This window comes from Paroedura picta, chromosome 12, assembly GCF_049243985.1.
Source record: "Paroedura picta isolate Pp20150507F chromosome 12, Ppicta_v3.0, whole genome shotgun sequence".
In the NCBI taxonomy this organism is placed as follows: domain Eukaryota; kingdom Metazoa; phylum Chordata; class Lepidosauria; order Squamata; family Gekkonidae; genus Paroedura; species Paroedura picta.
Window position 1 is genome coordinate 21,705,018 of NC_135380.1, and position 24,657 is coordinate 21,729,674.

Consider the following 24,657-nt stretch of genomic DNA (forward strand, 5'->3'; position numbering starts at 1 on the left):
AAATGCTGTTTTTGCAACAAAGAAACCTGGCCTGTTGAGGTCTGCTGGAATGTTGAGATGCTCGTGCTGTTGTTGCTGGAGAAGATGATGAGGGAAGTGCCCTGGATGTTAGTCTACTCACATCCCTACCTTCTAGCTGATGGTGGCTTCTTGTTTCTGGGCCCTGTGGCCCAATGATATAGTCAGAACCTCCTCTTTCTCCTGCATGTCAAAAACCTCTGGCAAAAGACTACATGGATTACAACAGTGGTCCCCAACCTTTCTGAGGTTGGGGACCGGCAGGGCATCGGGGCGCGGGCCACGCCCACGCATCGGCCGCGCCCGCGGGCCGCGTCCACGCATCGGGCCGCACTCGCGGCACGGGCGCGGCCGGCCCTGATTCCCTCTCCCCACCCTCCCGCAGTAAGAAGCTTCCCGGGCCGTAAGCTTGCGGCCTGGGAAGTTTTTTACTGCGGGGGGGGGGCGGGGAGAGGGAGCCGCAGCCCGGCGCCATGGCCTTCGCGGCCCGGCACCGGGCCGCGGCCCGCAGGTTGGGGACCACTGGATTACAAGTTGGACCAGGCTTTCTCCACCAGGTTTTCTTGATGGCTGTGGAAGAATTTCCCTAATGAATGGGAGTTAATTAATTTTGTATATATTTTTAAAATTGGTTAAATGTTTATCTGGTGATATAACCATATATGTTCATGTTGACTCTCCAATGGTCAATGATAAGCCTGGAGGGGGTGGAAAGGGGAGGGGCCTTGGGTACACAGCTATGCTTCCCAACTATATTCTGCACCATTGTGCTACTTCTGGGGGTTCTCAAAGCCTGAAAAACATTTCAGGGGTTTGTCAACAGTAAAAAAGTTGAGAAAGGCTGAGTTAGACCATGGTTAGTTTAAATCATATTGTGCAACAAACTGACTAGCCTCTCGGAGGTAAGCAACAAATACGGGTTTCTGCATGACCCTTAGTTTGCATGCTTCTTTCTTCTCGACCACCTGCCAACTAGGAGGTCACCCTTCCTGTATGGCTAGCTTTGTGGGAAAGTGGCCACTGAGGGCAGTGCTACTCTGCAAAGTTGGCTTGTGAATTCAGATGACAAATCAGAATTAGTATAAACAATGGTCTGCAAACTCTGGTTTGCTGAACCATCTGCATTCAGTCTTCACCATTAACTGAAGTTTGATCAAGCAGTGGTTCATAATTTGTAGTTTATGTCATCTGCATACAGCTGAAGTATTTTGTGCTCCAGAAAATGCTATTTTCCTCAACTCTCGCTATCCATGTTCTCATGGCCCACTTGACTATGCTAGAGATGCCAAGGATTTCCTCCATGGTACTATTCCAGCTGCAGGCTTGATAAACATTCATTACCACAGAGGACTAATGACTGACTCAATTTGGGGTCTCTACTCTTGGCACAAGAATATCAGCCACAACAGCTAGCAGATATAATAAATAAATAAATTAACTAACAAACATTGGGGACAAGGCTTTTAGCTTGCAGGTTAACATTCCGCATTCAGGGAGGTTTGTTTATTTCCTGTAAGTGTGGAGGAGTGTTCCCCTTACTTGTTTTCTGTTTGACAAAATCCATTTGAAATATCCATTTGTTTTGTCCCTGTAGCATTGTGGCTTTCAAACTATGTTCCAGAGAACTTCAAAGCATGTCAAAACTTTATCAAGGATTTGTTGGCGATAAGATGGCCAGCAAGTTAACTCTCCCCCCCCCCCCAGCAATACATAGGGTATCCTGTCAGATCATGTAGTGTGTGTGAGGTAGAACAGTTCCTATGTGAACTGAACTGGGTATCATAGAATACCTGTCTGCAAGTGTGTGAATCCTTAACACCATAGATATTCCCTTGGCAGAAATGGCTGCCTAACAGTTGTAAATCACTGCTTTAGCAGACAATATGGGAGTCAGAAACCTCCATGGCTGAGTAAAAGGACACTGCAAAAGCATGTTCCCTGTCTCTGGTTTACAGATGGAGATGGTATTTATTTGCCCAGCGGATAAGAATAGAAGGGGATGTGTGTGAAATTTGCAATTGGCTTGTGGGCCTGGCTGGTCAGATACTCACATTCTTGTCATTCTGAGGGAAGAAACAGCTGTTCTTGACCACCTCATGAAAATACCAGCAGGCTGTTATGTCCCATTCCATTGAGTTGCCGCCTCAAAAGGTGGGGTGCGACAACAACTGTTTCTCCTAAAAGCAGTAAAAAGAAGGGTGAGGGGAAGAGAACAGGGCAACAAAAAAATAGAAGGACCTTTATTTGGGAGTTGTTTATTTTTTGCATGGAGGAGATCTATTACAAGACATTTTGAAGAAGAAGAAGAAGAAGGGTATCACAATAACATGGCCGAGTGAGTTTTGTGGCTAAATAGAATCTGAATCCAAATCTTGTGAGTCCAGTTCTCTGTTTCACTACATCACCCTGGTTCTTTCACCCTGGGTCTTCTGTGCAGTGCCACATTGGGGCAGTGCTTGCATAGGCCAGCCACCAGAGGCTTTCTTACAGCTACTCTGGTATTTCTTTAACATTCCAAGGGGGAGCCCCTCTTCTGCACAGCTCATTAGAGGCCATTTCCCTGTCTAGAAGTCATGTGCTCTGCAAGGAGGAGTCTTACTTTCCCCTCAGTCCTCCTGAATGTAACAGTGGGGTTAAGAGGGAGGGAGTGTGTGCCTGCACAGAAGACACCTTGATGAACAACAGTTACAGGTAAGTGCAGCACTGCTTTCCTGAGATGATTGCTTCACCTGGTCCTATGGTAGAGCCTCTATTAGTTTTGTATTTGCCCAAACCAAGGGGTGTTTCACACAATACCAGAAAAACACAAGATTGCTGCATAACCACCTCAGGTCCCTGATATAATACATGCATTCCGAAAGTTAAGTAGGCCACGTTTGTGTTTTATATTTTTAGTTATCAGCTGATTTAGAAGGGTGTTTAGGATTATACTGTGAGATTACTGTACAGTTCTGATGACTCCATCATAAAAAGAAACATGTCACCAGAGGGCAACTACAATGATCAAGGGCAGAGATAGAGGCAGGGTTTGGGTTCGAACCTGCATTGCCTAGATCAGTGGTTCTCAATCTTCCTACTGCCACGACTCTTTAATATAGTTCCTCATGTTGTGGTGACCCCCAACCATAAAATTATGCAAGTGTTCTTTCACAGAAATTAAACCGAAACTGACCAATGGTGTGAAGATCCATTGTTCATGATTGTATATAAACTGAGTTTCTCAGTTCAGTTCATGTCTATCTCGCTCTTTTCTGCTGCTCCAGACGAACGCTCTATCTCAATCTACCCTGCAAGGCTGTTGTGTGGATGGCACCCACCCTAGCCAGACTGCTTGCCCTGCCGCAACCCCTGTGAAAGGGTCGTTCAGCCCCCAAAGAGGTCCTGACCCCCAGGTTGAGAACTACTGATCAAGGGAGCATCTTGCCTGGGAGGAGAAGCTAAAGGATTGGGGGGGTTCTCACTCTTGAGAAAAGATAGCTAAGTGGGACATGAAGCTAAGTGGGAGGTTTAACATTTATGCATGGTTTAAAGAAAATATAGAGCGAGAGCTTTTTCTTCCATAATACTTATATTAGGATGAAGGTATAACCTGTGGAGTTTCATATTCAGATTTATTGATATATGGTTCCAAGCCAGGTACAAAAAACAGGTAAAACCCAGCAAAGTTAATGGGTGGTGCATTAGGTTTGAAAAAAAGGACTTCAAACCATTCATAACTCCATGCATACATTTCCATATCTGCTGCTTCTACAAATTCCATACTTTGTACGAATCAACCATCAGATCTTCATCGCAGAATGCTGAACAATGATGTATATGTGCAAGTGTGAACCAACACCAACAATGCAGCAAAGTGAGGGGGGAGGGACGCTTTCAGCCAATCTACTGTCTCTGACAACCTATAACGCTTGGACTGAACAACACAATACATTTTCTAACTAGTCGGTTCTATAGCCATAGAACTGTTTCAGGGAAGGTTGTTGTTAAATTCTATTTGGCTCAGGACCACAGGGGAAAGGAAATGCTTCTGCCTCCCGTTTCTGTTTTCCTGAACAAAAAGGGCCGAGGGAGGGAGTTTTTTGCATAACTTTGGGTTTGTGGTACACATGCAGCTCCAAACAGCTGGAAAAGGTCTTGTATTGTTCAGCCCCAAGTATGCCGTGAGTACGAGGAGTCTGAGACCGAGGGCAGATTGATTGTTATTTCCCTTGTTCCAGTGAATTCCTCGCTAAGGTGCTCTCAGAGTTTATAACCCACTGGTGTTTTTTTCCCCTTCAGGTTTTACTAAGGAACCTTCCTGCAACCTGACAGAGAGCAGTGGTCTCAACAATATACTGGTAAGTGTGAGGGCCAGTCTACCCTCCCTTAGAAATACAATGCGGCTCCATCTCTGTAGGCCTTTAAAAGCTTTGTTTTTGCCATCAAGTCACAGCTGTCTTATGGGACTTCAGGACAAGAGACATTCAGAGGTGGCTTGCCATTGCCTGCCTCTGCGGAGCGACCCTGGATTTGCTTGGGGGTCTCCCATCCAAATACTAACTAGAGGCAACCCTGGCTTAGCTTCTGCGATCTGATGAGATCAGGCTAGCCAGGTCAGGGCAGGCCACATCTTAAGCTCTGCAAAGACAATATTTCTTTCACCCCTTGTTCGTTATTGCACTGTCATTCTGCAGGAGTAATGGACAGTCACAGTTAATTGCAGAGATCACAGAATATGATTCCCCCGACCCACCCAAGAATCTCCATATTAAGAATGTTATTTTCATGGATGATGTGTTTTCTCTTACTTTCTGTAATTTAATCGGCCTCTGCTAGTTCCAGAGTGAGTCAAGAAGATGCTATTGTCCTCAGAATTCTGAGACTCCCAGGAAGCAAAGAAAACAGCCTCAAGTGAACACAAAATTCAGAATGCTAGGAGTTTCAGTTTAAATTGTGCAAAACAAGCGAGTTTCTTATCCTGACGCCTGCAAAAATATGCTTGAAAAGGCAATGCCTGGTGAGATGCTGTTCATTAACTCTGTGTTTAGAGTAGGCTGTAGTAGAAGGGGTACCCTGCTCCCACTGCTCCAAAAAATCATTTGCCTTCTCCTTCCTTATAGCAGAGCACCGTTTGTCTAGCCTTCCTGAGCAGAAGTCTGGCCATCTGATAACAATAGTATTGCCCCCCCCTCCCAAATCACTAACCTTGTAAAGGAAAGCTAGCTAAACTGTCCTGTCCTTTCCCATAAGAGCATATCCTTCAGGCTGATTTGTGTGGAGCATGGTTATATTTTTGAACACTGGCCCTTTGTTTGCCATGCAGTGTAACCAGCTTTGCAGGAGTGAGTGAAGACAAAAATGAAAGAATCCCAGGAACGCTGCACTGAGCTGTTTAAATGAAGGGCAGACTATGGACATGATATATATATTTCTAAAGGATTTGCAGAAACAACATAACAGAGAACTGGAACTTGGAAATCTCATCCTCTGAGAGTTCTGTTACATCAGGTGGTGGTTTCAGAGCCCTGCCTCAAGGTCTGGTTGGTGGACTCCTGCTTTGCATGGTAAAACTACAGCCTCAGATCTGTGCCCTCTACTGGCAGCTGTGCAGAGTCAAGGAGGGCCAACCATTCAGACAAAGCAAAGCAGCAAATTGAAGTTCAAAACAAAAACTGAATACTTGGATGCATACATATCACTTTAATTTTTTTGTTATGTTTGAAATGTATTCACAAAAATCTTGCTAAATCGTGCACCAGTTTAGACAAGGTTTTCACCGCTGTTTCTTCAGTGGCAAGAAACGGATCTCAGAATAATATTCTTTTATTACGAGTTTCACTTTCTTTCAGGATATTTTTGTAGAGGAAGTTTCCAAATATGTCAAGCTTAATAGGAAAGATTTGTTTCTTTGGGGGACCTACCTTACATGTGGATTAAGCCTAACAGTAGCATATGGTCCTTTACTATTCTGCTTGAAAACCTTCTATGCAAAAATATCCTATATAGATCTGAAAGAAAGTGTGACTCTTCATAGAACATTATTTGAGATCCATTTCTTACCACTGAAGAAACAGTGGTGAAAACGTTGTCTAAATGGGTGCATGTTTTGGCAGGATTTTTGTGCATACAATTGGAAAAGAAAAAGAAAAGTGTAGCCAAGTGTTCAGATGGACTTTGTATAGCAGGGAGACCTTGCAGAAGGACTCTGCTGTGTTATAGTGTGCTGTTTGCAAGGACTGGGCAGAAAGGGTGTGACTGCTGAATGGAATAAAATCCTTTTTATTATTTCTGAGACCAAATGGGGCTGGCGAATCCAACTTTAACACACTCCCCCCTACAAAAGTATGCAATAAAATGTTGCATTTTTTCCTTATAAGCAAACAAACTGTCCATAAATAGCTCTGTTTATATGAGTTTTTAAAAATGAGGGTATTTTTCTGTTCTGCAAGTAATGTGTTATCTTATTAGTGATGGCATTCTCTGTCATACACATGTGTATAAATTGCCTTTTAACTGATTGTTATAAACCAGCTTGGTAGCATACACTGAACAACAGGAATGTTTCAACTAAAGAATGAGGGCCATCTGACCTAGCTGTTTCCTATCCAAACACCAGCTGTATCTTTGAATTTGGTAATACACAAGCCAACAGCTTGGCTTTCTTCTGCCCCTATGTTTCTGGTTATGGCGAAAATGTACAGAATGTTCATGTTGTGTCTGTTTGAAGGCTCGAAAATTTAAATAGAGCCTTTCATGGGTAGTTTTGTTGCTTGGAGTGGGTGATGAGCGTCGGAGATGTGTATCGGTATGTTTTGAATTCCTTGGCTTTGTGTACCTTTTGGCCTTTCCTGTACTTAATATCATATTCTAAATCAGCAAAACAAACAAAAGCCCAACAAAACCTAGCTGTTAACTACATAATCACTAGTGAATCTAAGTTTCTCTCAAGACAAATTTCGAAAACCATTATTACCAAAATTCGTTGATACTGTTGATTTTGGGCCTTCGGAGTGAATGCGGATGGCTGCTGAGAAACCAGCCAGTTCAAGGTGGATGGCCAGTCCTGACCAGTCATTTTTTTCTGCAGGGGAATTCTGAGCTGTGTTCTGTAGACAAGGTCTCTGGAGTTCCACCATTGGGCATGAAGGGGGGTACTGAAAGCCCCCTGGACGCCATTTGCCTCAAGGAATCGGATAAGATGGCAGTTCTAACTCTGATCAGAGAAGAGGTGAGAAGCAGGCCAATCCCAGTGTGTGCTGTGGGTGTGAAAAGTGTGTGTTTTATTATTTTTTTTTTGAAAGGGAGAAAGATTGTATGAAAAATGATGAGGAAAGAGGGGTAGGGCAAGGAGAGGGTTACCTTGGATTGAGAAGGATTGGGTTGGATTGAGAAGGATTGTTGTAGCAGATGAGGGCTGCCTCAGATAAGGCACACCTCTGAAGGAGGCTGCAGGCAGAGCAGGAGGTTGATTTGAGAGGGCCACCCTCTGCAATCACAATGGAATGAATTTGAGTATGAAGGTCCACCACTGACTTGGAATCTGAGTCAAGGGATAAGGAGAAGGTCCACCTGGGGAAGAAAAGATGCTGATTGATTCCTGCAAGGAAATGTTTTTCTTTGTTTCTTGTTTTAAAATGTTTTAAAACAACTTCTGCTGGACGGACACATTGCTGTTCTTGTTTTGCAGTGGCATGGTTTTTTTGTGGCTTTTTTCCAATTCCTTTTGTGGCTTTTTTCCCATTCCTTCTAGATCATCACTAAAGAGGTTGAAGCCAACGAATGGAAGCGGAAGTATGAAGAAAGCCGGCAAGAGGTTTTGGAAATGAGGTAATAAAAACCGCAACAAACCCGCAGACACCTTGAACAACTCCTCCAAATGCAGGGTGAAGAATAGGTTTTGGGAATTTTGATAAAGGCTGTGCAGCCGCTCAACTGTAGGTTGTGGAAAGCAGAATCAAATATTGCTGAGATTTATTTTTTAATTTATATTTGTGTTTATTGACCACCACTCCTGGGCCCTGCCAGCTTACAGTAAAAACGTAAAACCCAATATAAAGCTGGCAGGGCCCAGGAGTGATGGTCAAGATATGCATGTAAACCATCCTGAAGCCACATAAGAGGAAGTTCACGAGTGGCTCGTGTCTGAACACAACAGGCCTCTCTCTTGAGGAAGTGAGTTGGAAGGAGGTTGATGGAAATGGAGGGAAATAAGAAGCATCAGAGATTTCCATTCAGTACAGGGAGAAGTTAACATTCTGACCTTGGTGTGTTCACCCTGCCCTTTCTGTTTTCTGCAGGAAGATAGTGGCTGAGTATGAGAAGACCATTGCTCAGATGATAGGTAAGCAGTTGCCAAGTGCTGGATACTTGTTTGAGAATAAACACGGGTCAAAGATCAACAAGCTTCACTGCAGATCAACTTCTTCATTTCTTCCCTTGGCCCTGCAAACAAATTTAGTAATACAGTCCACAATGTGCGGAGAACATAAAGCAAAGTGCAGAGAGCTGTGTTGCTCTGCTTGAGTTGTATTATGATATACTTGTTCTCTGTTTGTAATATACAATGCTCTGTATTATGCAGTGGTTCACAGCAGTGTGTTGTGGTGTGGGAATGATGGATGGTGGTACCTTCTAGATAGTCCTTTCACGCCTTTTCAGTTCTATGGTTTTTTAAAAAATGCAAGTGAGCTGAATTTTCATGCTTCTAGGTTTTCAGGCAGCAGAATGGATCCAATCCTGTCTGTAATGATATATTTTGGAGAAGGTTTTGTGTATACATCAAACACATGCAAACCAAAATTGTTTTGGATTTAGTACAGGGCACTGAATGTAGGTAACATCTGGTGACATTGCAGACTCCAGAAAGCTTGTTGAGCCTAATAATGCAGAACTCCCCCTCAGCTCCAAGTGGGTTTCATATTTCTGCTGCCTTTGAATTCACAGAAGATGAGCAGAGGACAAACATGGCATCCCAGAAGAGTCTCCAGCAGCTGACAATGGAGAAGGAACAGGCATTGTCTGACCTGAATTCTGTGGAAAGGTCCCTCTCTGACCTGTTCAGAAGATATGAGAACCTGAAGGGTGTCCTGGAAGGCTTCAAGAAGGTCCTTGATCAAACTCTTTCTCCTCTATACTTGTTAGCCTGATTGTTCAACAGTCCTGCTCTGCCGTTTGTGATCTGTAGCTGCAAAAGCTGCAATGTCTACATGTTATCTTCACATGCCTTAAATATCACCATTTCCCCCACTTAAAGGCCCTTGGGCCCTGACTCAGATGTGATAGTGGCAGGGCAAAGAGCTTCCCTGGGTGACTTTATAAAGGCTTGCTGTTTCTTTTAAATTGTGTGTTGGCTTCCACAAGGCTTTGGTGAGCACACCAGCACAATATTTCAAAGGGAGCCAAGCTGGCTCTCCAGATGCCCATAGACTACAATTACCATGAGCCCCTGCTAGTATCATGCTGGCAGGGACTCCATTGTAGTCCGTGGACATCTGGAGAGCCACAGTTTGGCCACTCCTGCAGTATGCTTTAGGTCTACAGATCTCTGACAGACAAGCTAAATACACATATTTGCTTCACATGGATTGTAGCACAGTTTCCATGTGACACTGAGCCCATGCAAAACCATATGGTGATATGGAACACTTTTGCTTCACCCAATATTTAGATTGGGCCCTAGGTGAATGTTACACATTCAGGTAACAATGGCTGCATGTGGCCCTGGAGAACCTTGATGAACAGCATAGATAACCCCGAGCCCGGAATACCAACAGTGTCTCCGTGGCAGGCAGTATCATAGCTCCATGTGCACAAAAATGTGCCCACATCTCCCCTGATAGTTCTCTTGCCTTTACACCCCTGCATAATGGTAAATCTCAGCAAGTCGGAGCCATGGAAACCTGGGCCTGCAAGGCTTTCTGTGTCAACAAGAACCAGATGCTTTTAAGAACAAAAGGGCATCCCACCTCTATTTATATGCGTACATAGGATGTGAAGGGCAGTTCTGTCCAATACAGAGCCTCCATCTTCCACATGCCATTAATTACCACACTTGTTCCCTTTTCATTGACATTCAATGCAAATCTTCTGCAAATTTCTGACCCACCCAGAATGAAGAAGCCTTGAAAAAATGTGCTCAGGACTACCTGACTCGGGTCAAGCAGGAGGAGCAGCGGTACCAGGCCTTGAAAATCCATGCCGAAGAGAAGTTAGACAAGTGAGAAAACTGGGTGTTTGAGATGAAGTGGGGTATTGGCGTGCTTCCAATCTGGCTCACAGATGTAAGAACAGGGTTGTCCTGCCTGCATCTTTCTGAGAAAACTGGACTGTGAATGCTGTCAAATAATGTTCCAGGAGGAGGCAGAAAAAGCCAAGGATTATAGAATGTCATGCACAATAGCCAGAAAAGCCATGACATTCATGCCGTTGAAGCACTATGTCATTATTTATCTCTGGAGGACCCCTGCGAAGGGGTGTGTGCGCGCCTTAGGATGCAGCCTTCACCTTGCTGAGTTGGGGGGGGGGATGATCTACTGCATAAGCCTTCCACACAGAAGTCTTCAAGTTCAGGCAGAAGTCCTTGGGTTCAATCAGAGGCATCTCTAGTTGGAGCACCTTGGCTAGCAGGTATTGGGGAAGACTGTTCTGGCGGAGGCCTTGGAAGCGGCTGTCATTCAGTCAGCATAGAGCAAGGCCAGCTTCATTCCTTTGTCTCTCTTCCCCCTTTTAATGCAGAGCCAATGAAGAAATTGCTCAAGTGCGTGGCAAGGCTAAAGCTGAGAGTGCAGCTCTACATGCAGGGCTCCGAAAAGAACAAATGAAGGTGGAATCTCTGGAGAGAGCCCTGCAGCAAAAGGTGAAACCCCTTCCTTGTTTCTGCTGGGAAAAGGAAATCACTGGATTGATGAAATTAGATGAAATTTTTGACTTGAAAAGCAAGGTGTGATTTCTGCCCTTTCCTTTTTCTTGCTGCAGATTCCCAATTTTTTCTTCATGCCATTCCTGAGGGTCCTATGTCACCTATGAACAGCTCTTAGGGAAATCAGTGGGATGCAGTGGGAAAGAGGAAGCCCGGAAACTTCTGTTCCACTGATGGAAATGCCTTCTGATAGTGGAACATGTAGTCTGGATCCAACTCTATATCTGAATTCACCCTGTGTACTTTACATATTCGGCTGGGGGCTTTTCAGTTAGGAGAAAGACTAAGGGGGGACATGGTATAAAATTATGCATGGAGTGGAAAAAGTTGGTAGAGAGGGCTTTGTTTTCCATCATATCCAGGCAGGGGAGCATCCAATGAAGTTGATGGGCAAAAGGAAGTACTTCTTTGCTCAGCAAGTATTCAAAATGTGGGATCCATTGGTGGACAATGTAGCCATAGATAATTCTTTATTAGATAATTACTTAGATAATAATTGAGCATAGATAATTTTAAAGGGGTCAGACAGATTCGTGTGAAATAGCAACTGATAGCCACAGGAAAATCAGAGTCCAGCGCTAGAAAGCGGCGTAAGGAGAAGGCCCCGGCTTCTGTGCTTGGTTTGCTGGCCCTCCAGTACATATGATGCAGCAGAACTCTCCTTATTGTTGTCAGTATTAATTTGATTTGTAGGCTGCCCTCTCCAGTCAGGCTCAGTATATTCAGTATACTTGTCAGTCCTGAAAAGGATGATTTTGATTTGAAATGTACTAGTGATTTTCCAGAGCATTTTGACAGACCGCTCATTCAAGTGGGGGGATGCGGTACAGTTGCTTGAAGACTGATCTTCCTGCTACATGATAGCTAAGCTATCCCCAGCTAAACTGAATGAAACTTCTTTCCCCCACAATCAACACCAAGCTGTGGTTCCCCCAGGTTATGTCATCCATTTTCAAAATGGGCCATGAAATACCAAGTACATCAAGAGTTCCTCAGAACTAGATCTTTACTAAATCTCTGTGGAAGGCCAAAACTGTAGTGATGTTAATGTGGATAAATTACATTTTTTTCCAGTTAACAAACCCCATTGCACTATAGATTCCTTATTTCACCTTGAAAATTTCAAACTTGGTTTTTACTACTAAGAACCTGATGTATTGATTCCAGAGTTTTAGGAGGAATGATCTGATGAAGCAGCACTGTATTACCTTCTTGCAATCTCTTTTTCTAATCTTCCAGAACCAGGAGATTGAAGAACTGACCAAGATCTGTGATGAGCTGATTGCCAAGCTAGGAAAGACTGACTGATCCACACGCTGCTGTCCAGAGCCCCATACTTGGACTGCTTCCTGTTTGTCTGTCTGCACCTTCAAGTCTGCACCTTGTCTTATTTCCCAGACATAATCTCTCCCTGCAACAGAGTGAAAAGCACACATACGGCTAGCTTCCAAACTGAGCAATTGCCACCTGCAAGATCCAGAGGCCTGGCCTAAGTTCATTTCCAGCATTCCATTGTCCCAAATGTCCCTGCCTAAATTTCTGCTAACTTTTAGCTGGCAGTCATGATTCCTTGTCTATATCCAACCAGTATAAACAAGGTATCATTAGAAATGTATTATTCAGTATGAGTGTTGAAAACAGGCACTCGTGGCACACTAGGGATAGAGTCCACAGAAGATACTGGGTTGCTGCCTCGAGCACAGTTGCAAGAAGCATCATGGATAATGCTATTTTGGTTGAGGGGAAGAGACCAGTATCAAGTGCAGCTTACCCAAATATGTGCACCATTGCTGGAAATGCATCTGAGAAACAAGGCGAGCTTAAAGGCAATAGTTTCAGCACACAGGATGAAGTTCCGATTGGTTTCCATGGTTGGATCTCATGTGGGATCCAAGTTGAAGTTCATCAGCTCCTGGGAGCTTAAGTCTTTGAGGATCATGACCCACCACCAGGGGGGAAAAAGTGCCTGACTTCATGCTAGTTCACATCAGTGCCATGGCGTGAATGAGCCCTGCCAGAAAGAGCACACATTTCCCAGAATGCAGCTTGAATGCAGGCCCTCAAGGTAAAGAGCAGATATTAGAAGTTCAAAGTTGTGCAATGAAAATTTCTCTTCTTGTTAAAGCCAAGGGATCATCTCTTTGGAAAGGGGCAAAAGACTGGAAGCCAGGCTTCTGCTTGCATATGTCTGCCATCTTCAGAAGCACTTCTTCCTCAGTTCCCACAGAACCTAAAATAATGTCAAACCTAAAATATATTACAAAAATCCCAGCCCCCAAAACAGAATAAGTAGATGGATGTCTTAATTCCTTGGGGAATTTGTGCTGCTGTTGAAATTGTATAAAGTGAAGTTGAGGACTTCTAAGATGTACTTGTCAGCCCACAGAGGGGCATCAGTTAGACTCTTGTCTTTCTGAACTTATCCTAGAGTCTGTTTTCTGCCCCATTAGTTGGTCTGGTGCCGAATCATGGAAGCACTTTGAATACTCCTGCAAGGAGATCTATTGTCGTCTGTTTTTTTGCCATGCTTGTATTGAAGTATTACATGATCCAACTGTAGTCAGATTTCTTATTTTTAAGTTGGTATGCTTCCCTGCATTACACAGACATGATTTGTCTTGGTCTGGTGAGCTCTGCATACACTGAGTTCTCCCAATGGCCATAGCAAAGCTGATGTTTCAAAGCCCTGGACTGTGTTATCCATTATGGGCATTTACTGGATGGTCCCTCTTCTGCGATTTTGCTGGTGTTTACATTTACGTTCTTGAGAATCTCAGTCAGGCATAATGGAGCATAAATTCTGTTCCTCCTTTGTAATCTCCAGACATGTTCTGAAGGCTCAGCATGAGCCAGAATTCAGTGGTGATGAGCCATATTTTTTCAACCATCCATGTGAGAAGAGAGTTCTTCTGAGTTACCAGATGACAAACTCAGTTGCTTTTGAGGTTGGAGAAGAGGGCTTTCTGGATGTTGGGCTTGGTTTAAAAAGCAAGTGTGCTTGGAATCGGTCTCCTTCCTAATGAAACTGGGTTCATCCCTGTTGTGCTTTTCATTCCACGTTTCCTGGCCTACTGTGTGTTGCTCTTGTGGAGCAACCTAGGCCCTGTCCAGTCTCCTTATCAGGCCAATCAACTCCTGGAAGCAGCGGTCAACTAGTGGAACTGAACATGGTTGGAGATTTCATCTTTTTGCCCAGGTAGGACATTCAGAGAATCTCTGGCAGGACAGGAGGCTGGCCCGCCAGCTGTTCAGTTTTTTTTAAATGTTCTGACGGAGGCAGCTTTTCTCTCAAACGATGGCCTAAAATGGCACAATAAGTTTTTCCATGCCATGTTCCCTGGTTGGGAGGTTTCTGTTTGTCCGAGGTATACAGGTCTGTGATTAGCACAGAGAGGAGGGACGTAGACCTCTCCCCTCATCATTGTCCTGTCTTGAACCACAGAGCCATTATTTGCTGGCTGGGAAGTGGCATATTAGAACATGCAGAGCCCCCCTAAGGGGGCAAATAAACACTTCTAGGGACTCTTTCAGGAAAAAAATGGCATGTGGGGGGACATGCAAGTCCCTTCTCCCTGAGCTCTACAGTCCCGGTCTGAATTGGACCTCTATGTGCCTGGGAAGCACAGAGCGTGTTTGATCTGAACCAGGGATGTACCCAAGTAATATTACGCATGTAGTTAGACTCTATGGGTTTAATTATGCTCCAAGTCACTGGTCTTCCTCCCTCTCTCTTTTTTCAAGCTTGAGATCTGATCCATTATATTGGATCAAAAAACTTCTGCCGACAAGCTTGTTATTGAGAGTCTGGTGACCATCACAGCAGGAACAGTTAACTCCAAACTAGATGTTACATCCAGTACGGTTGCCACCTGCAGTATTCTGCACAGGCAGAGCCCTGCAGCAGAGCAAATAAGACTCTCCAAGGCTGTTTCACTCTGGAAGATGATCTGGAAGGCCAAAGCCCATCCTCCCCCACACAGTAGTTCTGAGCCAAATTGGCTCCTGGCACACTTGGAAATGTAGGTTCCCTGGTGTTGCATTATTGCTGTGCGAAGATCAGAGGTGGGTTCAGGGAAACCCGACTCATGCCTGATGTAATGTCTGTTTTGTATCTGAGGGTTTGGAAAGAGCTCTGCTACTAAGCTTGTGATGTGAAAAATATTCCCATCCCCTATGAAATCACAATCCTTACCATCTGGAAATGTAATGTTGGTCACTTCTGCAGGTTGCAAGTAAAAACCTTGAATAAGCATTCTTTGTCACTAAAGGAAGGAGGAAGGCAAGGCCTGTTCTTGAGGCATTTATTCTTCTTTACTTACTGCCAAAGCCTCATGGCTTGATAGCATCTCCCAGTTCCCCTCTGGGTTCCAGTGGTTGCACTTTTCTTTGTTGTGTATGTGTGTGCGCACTGTGCCAAATGCTCTCGTTTTGTGCGCCTCTCAAGCATGCCACAGTAAATGTGGGCAAACAAGATTCCTAAGGAATGACATTATTAACTATAATATGGTTATTATAGTTTGTGCAGATACTACAAATGTGTATATATATATATAGATAATGGCTAAAGTTCTATACCGTGGATGGTGTGTGTGATTTAAATTCGTGGATCTGTTGCACCTCATAAGCTCTTGTGTAGCAAGAGGGGAGCTATGCTATGCAGACTGACCATTGGTTTGACCCCTTTAATCTCATCCATATAGGAGCATAGCTTCTGCCCATGTATGTTTACAGGAGGATTTGAACAGTGGCTGCTACACCTGATAACAGAGTGGTTGAGGCAAGACATAAGGCTCGGCAAGACTGTATCTGCACCAGCACTTAACTTGATTGCATGCTGCTTCCATGGCTCAGCTGCTCCCATGGGATCAGTATCAGGGTTTTGAACTTGAGCGGACTTGCAGGGTCTACGCAGACGGGCACTTCTGTTGTAACCATGTTCTCAGCCCCTGCTCACCTGCAGGAGTGCCTTTGGCACTGGGCTGTCCCATGATACACTGTCCCTGGTTTCTGAGCAACCACGTAGTTTGTAGCTGTTCCTGCCTCTTTAGTCCTGGTGGCAGCAGAAGCAGTGTGTAGACTCAGCTGTATTCTCATCGTGTGGGAGGTATAGGCTTATGATTCTCTTCCTGATGGGCATATTGATGCTTACGTTAAGGTAAATAGGTGTCTTGAATTCAAAATCCTGAACAATTCTAATGTAACATGCTTGAATCTGCTCCATGTTGGTTGTAGGGACTTCAAAGGGACATACTATATTTTGGAAATGGTATGCAGTGAAGAGAGCAAGTGTATTTGGCTTAACTAGACCCAGGGCGGGGTCTTGCAGATCAAGGTGTGTCACTCCATCATAAACGCAATGTCACGCCTTGGCATGAATAAAAAATCCTGACCTGGGTTTATTTTCTGATATCGCCATATCTAGTAAAGTAAAAGAGAGGGTTTTTGCTGTCCTCTGGTTGCAAGCATGTCTTTCTCTGCAGTGAAATCTAAGCAGCTTTTTGCACAAAGGATCTTGTCTGTAAGAAGCCAGTCTTCTTGCTCTTTGCCAATGTACTTTGTCTGTAACAGAGCCCCCCAAGAACTGTTAATCTCACTGTTTATCTGCTTTGCCTGCACCATCCAGCAAAGGTTCTTTGTCATCTAGGACCAGAAGCTCCTGCAGTTTGGGTCAGTTTGTATAGTTGGGTGCAAGTGACTTGCCGCATTCACACATTTGATATGTATGATGATTTCCCTTTTCTATGTCAAGTAAATATTTGTAAGAGTTATACTCACACAAATGGGATTATTATAATGATTACTAATATATTTTTTCCATGTTCCATTGCCTGAATAAAAACAATGTGTTTCCAACTTGGGGTGAGTTTCCTTACTGGAAGAATTTGTTTTCTGAGCAGGATACATGTGGGTCACCATCTTTTGATTGTTGTTCTACTATCTTTTGATTCACCTGTGATTAGGGTGACACCAGGCTATGAATTTTATCTGCATGGGCCTTTTCATGGGACATCTGTTTTGCTAGGGCTGGTCAGTGGATGGAGCCAGAGGGCCAATATTGGCTGCCTAGGGTGTGCAGCCCATGTGTTGAGACCATGCTGAGCATTTGCAAGTATAAAAGCCATGTGGGATGGAGGCTGTGGTAATGGGTGAGATTGAGTGAAAAAGCTGACTGGATCCAATTCAACCCTGTAGGAAAATATTTTCACCCAGCACAAAATACGTCACTAAATGGAGGCCTGACTGTTGGCGGTCCTGCACCAGAGAAGTCTTTGTAATGGATTGTTTTTATCCTTCCCTTTGAGAGTTTCAGCTGCTTGGTGGTAAAACCCATGGAGAAGGGGTGAAGCATAGGCAAGGCTGCACAATGCAGGGGCTGGTACAACAAAATAGAAATCACTGCTGTGACATTTCCTTCTCTCTTCCCCCAACGTTAGTCCTGTATTTTGGGGGTGGGGTGACTTTCTGTGAAACTGAATATATTTTCTGCACACCAAGTATAATATAATTTATTGGAGCTTTAAAAGTCAGTCAGTAGCTAGCTGCTAGTCGACAAAGTTTTATTCAGGGTGTGAGCTTTCATGTGCATGCACACAATGAAATAGGAGTACAATTATAAGAGAGTAAATTCTTATATCTGTACTCTGCTGACTCCTATTTCATTGAATAATAGAATCAAAGAGTCGGGACTTACAGTGTCATCTAGTCCAACCCCCTGCAGAATGCAGGAAACTCATACCTACCTCCCCACCCAGTGACCACAATTCCATGTCCAATGATGCTCCACACAAAACAAAACCAGAATCCCTGACCAGTCTGACCTGGAAGAAGTTTGCCTCCTGACTCCAAAGTGGTGATCGGTATTTCCCTGGGCATGCAAGGAAGTAACCTGCTCTGCTATTTTTCTGATTAGTCCAAGCCACTGATTTACTATTCAGAATACTGAAGTCTGTACTTGTGATTGCCTTTTAGTCCCTCTTGCAGAAACCTGGCCGGTTTTTAAAATTTCACAATGGCTGGTAGGCTGTGAAAAACAGTTTGCCCCTTTATTTCTGGATCCTGGCACTGAGTTGTACTTTCCCTAGAGAAAGAGGCTGAACCCCTAAACGTTTAAATAAAACCTTGAGAACTCTGTCTCACAGAGGTACAAAACTCTGATGATGCCATAACGAATTTTCTTGCCAACACACATCATGAAAATTCTTTTATGCCAACGTGTCACATCTTTACGACAAGACCAAGTTGTACTAGGAGTACGGAGAATTTCAGGGGACATGAATAAGCAGCAATTTGTGTATCCAAACAACTTACTCACTTAAACTAATAATATTTACAACCATTTAGGCCTGTCAGCTGTTTTCCCTCAGAGCATTAATCGCCTCCCTTCCTTTATACCTCATCAGCGGCAGAACTCAAATGTGCAGTTGTGAGCAATTCCCAACAGCTGTTCTCCCAGAGGGCAGGCCAGCACACTGCCTCCCTGGCCGCTTGAGGGCTCTGTTCATTTGAGGAAGCACAAAACGAGAACAGAACAGAAAGCAGATTTGCAGACAAAAATGGGATGTGCCATTTTTAAAATGCTGTTCTCAGTTAGTCTGCAAGTATTTTGGGCTCTGTTGCTGTTCTAGAACATTCTCTTCACTCATCCAGCCCTGACTTCTGTAGCAGCGGTATGCCTTGTGGACACTGGCAGGTGATTGTATTTACTTGCATGTTGTGAAAAACTTCAGACTTTTACAGATCAAGCTGATGTTAAAGGCACAGGAGCAAGTCAGCCCATTTTTTCGCTGTCAGCTGGCAACTCTGCCCTGACCTGCATGTCCTACCCAACCCCCTGCTTCTCTCTCATTCCTCTTGCTGCCTTCAGATTCCAGGCATGCAGTGGCCTTGGCTCTAGTCCGGCCACTTTTGCTAGGCCAGAACCAGAGGACTTGCTGTTGCTTAGCAACAAGCCTGGCCTGGAAAGAATCTACAAGAGAGAGGGATGCAAAGATGTGCAGGAAATTTACTGTGCCCAAACTATGAATAGTCAAAATTCCTACAAAATTTGTGTGCTACAAAATCCTTCTCCAGTATGACTGCTCTCTTTTCCAGCGGCCCCTTCAACAGCACACTGACAAGCTGAAATTGTGGCCCACAAAGCTTCAAGCGAAGCACAGATCAGTCTCTGGAAAGGAAGCCAGCAGCAAGATTTCCAGATTCTATAAATAGTTCTCTAATGTTTGTGTGGGTGATCTCTTCCCATCTGACTGTCATAGAAAAAATGTTTCAGATCTAGACCTTCTGTCAGTCACAAGGTTGCAAAAGATGTCCCAGTTTTTGTTTTTTTTTTTTAATTATGGAATATTAAAATTACTAAAGAAAAGGAGGGGAGAAACAGGCGGTGGTGGTTATTTTTAGAAAACTCTGGTAATACTGCCATTTTCCACATAGGGTGACATAAGTTGGAAATGAAAATCCTTTTAAAATCCATTAAAATGAATTGGAGTAGGGATGACCCTTGTGAGGGCAGAAGGACAAAATATAAATATTTCTTCCTTGAACAGACCTTTCCATGCCTGGCTACACACTACACAGATTTCTAGGTACCATCCCATATGTCCAGGAATTAACCAAGCCAGTTGGCAACTCTAATGCCGAAAATTTGTGATGGAGGAGCATTCAGATAAGCCAGGGGTAGTCAAACTGCAGCCCTCCAGATGTCCATGGACAACAATTCCCACGAGCCCCTGCCAGCATTCGCTGGCAGGGGCTCGTGGGAATTGTAGTCCATGGACATCTGGAGGGCTGCAGTTTGACTACCCCTGAGATAAGCAATGCCCACCCCTAGCATATAACTGCATAATGAAGAGAAGAAACCCAGGCAATGGTTTACCACTACTCCCACAGACTGGTTAAACTGGAAGTATCGTCATTATTATATCAATAAGGGCTATATTATTAAGCCAATCATAAAAGCAACAAAACTAGGCCATGTGAAGGTCAGGGTTTCTTTCTGCTGACTCAGGGGGCTGCTCAGATATGCAGAAAAAAGTCTGACTGCAAATTAATAAAGAACAGCCATCCCACAGCCGGGAACTGCACAAGCTCCAGGAGGCCTGAAATAATGAGAACAGTTGTTAGTTGAAGGGGAAAAGAAAGCGATGAGGAAGTCAGACTTTTAAGAGCATACAGTATCCTGGAGGGAGAGATCTGTGTTGGGAATAATTATTTTCCAATTACAGTTCAGCCTCCAAGCTAACTACGAAGTTCAAACACTATGACCCATATTAGAGCACCCTCCCCAGATATGAAAGTGTAAAGCAAACGATAGAAAAAAGTTGTTTCCAAAAGAAACCTTTCCATTACTTCTTCAGTATTCCCCATATCTCCGTGTTGACTTGAGCCCAGCTAGCAGCATGACCAGGCCTACCATTAAAAAGGGTTGAAGGTGAGCAGCCATAGGCATCTACATGGCTATGAAATTTGCTGAGACAGTCTTGCACTCTTATCTCAGTCTAACCTACCTCACAGGTATGTTGCGACAGTAAAATGGATGAATGGCCCTGAATTAGGAACGCTAGCTCCAGGTTGAGAACTACCTGGACATTTGGGGAGCAGGAGACTGAGGATGGGGTTTGGGGAAGGACTTAATGTTGGCTGAATTCAGATCTGCAAAGAGGAGGAACACAGCACTGGACTGTGTATAAAATACTTTAAAAGTATAAAATACTTTTATTATGAAGAGAAGCAAATTTTGTGAATAGGAGACAGAGTCCTAATAATCTCAGGCTTTCCCAATCAGGGTTTGACGGCAGCACTGGAAGGGTGTGTGTGCATTTAAGAAATGTATTGGGTGATGTGACCATATATGGTCATGTCAACCTGTTTCCCCCCCCCCTTCCCAAAATGGCCAAAGATGGGCCTGGAGGTGGTGGGTAAGGGAGAGGCCCCAGCCAGACAAATCCTTGCTGGCAGAGGCTCATCACATGTCGTAGTTAATGGAATCAAGAGAGATAAGTACTCTCATTTTAGCTTAACTGTGTGTGGGGTGTGTGGAACGGCACAGGCCTGCTCTGGCAGTTTCTGGAGTTGGGGGGATGGAGGCAATGGAGTGGCACAGGCCTGCCCCAGAGCTTTTTCTGCAGGCTCTCACTGCAGGCTCCATTTGTTGAAGAAGCGCAAACCGGTATCTAGCCCAGAGTGCAGGTATGCTTCTGTACACAAATAATCTGGAAATGCTTCTGTGCGGTCATGTGCTGTGGGTATCTAGCCCAGAGTGCAGGTATGCTTCTGTACACAAATAATCTGGAAATGCTTCTGTGCGGTCATGTGCTGTGGGAGTGGCCTGGTGATGTCACATCCAGTGGGAGTGACTGGGTGATGTCACTTCTGGTGACATGTGACTTCCAGGGCGCAGCAGAAAGTTGTAGCTTGCTGACATCACATCGGGTTTTTTTCTAAGAATGAAGAATGTTTCAGATAAGCTAACAATAAAAAGGTAAAGATACACACAGTAAAATGGTAAAACGTCTCAGTAACACTAACTCTGCCATCAATAAAACCATACCACCCAATGTTATAGACTTTGTCTTCCTCTGATCTTTGCAAACAAGAGCCTAAATCTTCTTCCTTTGTTATGCATTTGGTTATTTAAAAGTATTCACTTTCTCATGCTCTTAACCATCAAGTTACTAGTTATGAATAGGGGTTTCCTTTTCCACCACAGGCTAGAGCGTTCGTCTGCCTGCAGCAGCTGAAAAGAGCGAGATCGGCAGAACTGAACTGAGAAACCCCGGGGGGGAAAAACAATTTATATACAATCATGAACAATGGATCTTCACGCCATTGGTCAATTTCAGTATAATTTCTGTGAAAGAACACTAGCATAATTTTATGGTTGGGGGTCACCACAACGTTAGGAACTGTATTAAAGGGTCGCAGCATTAAGAAGGTTGATAACTATACAGTACTCTTCCCATAATTAAGTTTGAGACAATCCCTTTGACAGAACAAACTGAATGTTTTTAATTGTTTCAGTGCAAAGGTAACAGCCACACCATCTGCAAAGTAGCAGAGATACATTGCTGAAAGGGAATATGACCTTTTTCACCCTGCAAGGTTCCCTAGTCTACTCATCAGATACTTCCTGGACAAATCACACAAGAGTAGCAATTCTGCATAATTTTCCATGCATATGCTGAATGGAATCACTAGCAAAAAAGAAATCTAGGCAAGGACATGACACTGGAATTGTCAAAGGACTTTTCATCTACACTGAAGCAATCCTGGACATTCTGGCTTTACAGAAAATCCCAGGTAACGCTTTCTATGTTTGCCACAAACATTCTCTCAGCCCCATGTGGGGATAACAGTGGCCTAAACAGATTACAGAGCTAATGCATTAAAAAAATGCTTTTTGTAAGTAATCTTGATAATCTCCAAAAGCCTTCATGGCCTTGGTCCCTCATACCTGCAAGACAGCCTCTCTACCTATGCTCCTTCATGATACCTTAGTTCATTTCAGCAGGCCCTTCGGCAAGTACCACCTCACAAATAGGCAAGATTGCCAATCACCTGTACTCAAGCATTGTCTGCTGTGGACCCCGCTTCACGGAATGGCTGCCTGATGAAGCTAGGAAGGCTTCCACTCTCCTGAGTTTCTGAAAATTATACAAAATGGAATTCTTCAAGAGGGTTTCTTTGTGCAGGTTATTGTGTAACCAGCTGTGAGATGGCTTGCCAAGAGTGGTAGGAAACAAATCCAATAAAAATAAAAAATAAACTGTAAAGACATGGCCTTTGATGCACCCAAATTAGGAGGAAAGCTGTATTTTTTCATTATTTCTAAGCTGAATGCAGATTCTTTCATTTGCTTTGGCTTACACTTAAATGGCCAGCAGACATTTAAACTGTCCCTATTGCCACCCGCCTCCCCGCCTCCAAAGGGAGGGAAGTGAAAGGGACCACTGGAATGGCTGCCAGCCAGCCAACCAGCTCTGCAGGGTGGGTGGTTGTGTTTCAAACTGGGCACTCCAGCACAGCCCAGGCCAATCCTGCAGAGAGACTTCACTCCTCCGGACCAGGCTAGGGGGGGGGCGTATTTGAATTGGGACCCCAGGCAGACCCCAAGCTGATCCTGTGGAGGGGCTTCTCTTTGCATAATTAGCTGCTTGTTGGGCTCAAAGGGGAGGGAGTTCTCTCCAAGGATCAGCAATTTGGCAAGCATTTTAATGGGTATCGGTCCTTTTTAGATGCCTGGGAGCTGAAAAACCAATACCATACCAGTGCTGGAATTTAGAAATATTGGGAAATACCAATATTTTTCTGGTCCAATATCCCCTAACCCATTCTTAGTTGTGTGGGAAAATGCACACTGCTAGTTTCAAATGACAGACTGATTTAAATGCAGATTTGTACCTTCCCCTGCCCCATTATTTAATTCAGACCTTGCTTTTCTCCTCAGTGGGAACCCAAAGTGGCATATATTACACTCCTTTCCTCTATTTTATCCTCACATCAATGCTGAAAAGTAGGTTAAACTGTGAATGTGTAACTGGCCAAAGTTCATGCAGCAAGCTTCCATGACAGCATGGGGACTAAAACCTGACTCTCCCAAACCCAGTCTGATGCTTTGACCAGTACACCACACTGGATCTCAAAGATATCTTACATATCTAGGTACAAATGCAGTTAGTGAGATACTCAGAGATGACTCCCCTGGCAAAAGCAGTAGTGTTCTTGCCCGACACATTCAGCACGACTTCTTGCACATTGATAGTGCCCCTAGAAGACAGATCTGACTGCCATATCCTAGCCCAGGGATAGTCAAACTATGGCCCTCCAGATGTCCATGGACTACAATTCCCATGAGCCCCTGCCAGTTTGACTACCCCTGTCCTAGCCCATAATTTTTCACTGGAAGCATCCACCTCATTTTACCTTAAGGCAGGTTTCAGAGCCAGAATTGTGCCATACCAACTAATGAAACATGTGTTTTTAAAATTACAGTCCTATTTTTTTGTAAGTAGAAAAATTATCTTTTATTCCTATGTATCTGTGGGATAATCACTGGGCACCCATCGAGCACCCAAATTAAAAGGCATCAATTGGACAGAGGCCAGTTGCTGCAGTGTTTTCCAGGCCCTGCTAGTATGGCCCCCACTCATCATCATGGCTATCAAAAGCATTTCAGAGGGAAGCCCTCTTGCCTGCTTTAGAAAAGCTAGGTATGAATTCGGCAGCATCTTAGAGACCAATATGATGTTTAGGGTCTGTGAGCCTTTGACAGTCGAAGCTGGGCTTCCTTCGCTTCCCCCCACCCCAACCTGCTACTCCCAAAGGTCCTACTGGATTCGAATCTCACTGTTGCTATCGAGGCAGCCTTTAAGAGCAGCCGAATCAATACACCTGCATTAAAGACCTGATGCTTTTACCCAGCCAGTTTATTCATGCCACACATGGATCAGGGCCATAGTCTCCCCCCTCCTTCCCCTCCTTAAGGGCACTTGGAGTGACACCCCTTTCCCCTGGAGGGGGGGGGAGCTCTGTCCCCAGCCTGGCTACCCCCAGCAATTCTACTCTACTAGGGCCCTGCGAATCTTGAAACTGGCTTTGGTGCTACTGGCCCCTCACATTTCCAAAACACTCCTGGCTTAAGTGATGGGGAAAGTTAGCACGTTGACTCGGCATGAGGTCTCCCGGCTCGCAATGCACCTGACTTCCCAATGAGTTGCGCGGGTCGTCGGAGCGTCCCGGCGAAGTCT

At 44.3% G+C, this 24,657-nt stretch overlaps 1 protein-coding gene across 8 annotated transcripts in view; it reads left to right on the forward strand.

Moving 5' to 3' along the window:
- The window catches only part of TACC1 (transforming acidic coiled-coil containing protein 1), a 77,353-nt gene extending 60,585 nt beyond the window's left edge, over nucleotides 1-16,768 (forward strand). For all 8 annotated transcript variants that reach the window (XM_077305529.1, XM_077305530.1, XM_077305527.1 and 5 more), the window contains 8 exons: nucleotides 4,297-4,355; nucleotides 7,085-7,225; nucleotides 7,748-7,824; nucleotides 8,295-8,338; nucleotides 8,941-9,101; nucleotides 10,107-10,213; nucleotides 10,732-10,852; nucleotides 12,155-16,768. In XM_077305529.1, coding sequence (XP_077161644.1) covers nucleotides 4,297-4,355; nucleotides 7,085-7,225; nucleotides 7,748-7,824; nucleotides 8,295-8,338; nucleotides 8,941-9,101; nucleotides 10,107-10,213; nucleotides 10,732-10,852; nucleotides 12,155-12,223 — 779 coding nt within the window. In that variant the 3' untranslated portion in view covers nucleotides 12,224-16,768. The remainder of the gene's footprint in view (nucleotides 1-4,296; nucleotides 4,356-7,084; nucleotides 7,226-7,747; nucleotides 7,825-8,294; nucleotides 8,339-8,940; nucleotides 9,102-10,106; nucleotides 10,214-10,731; nucleotides 10,853-12,154) is intronic.
- The last annotated feature ends 7,889 nt before the right edge of the window (nucleotides 16,769-24,657 follow it).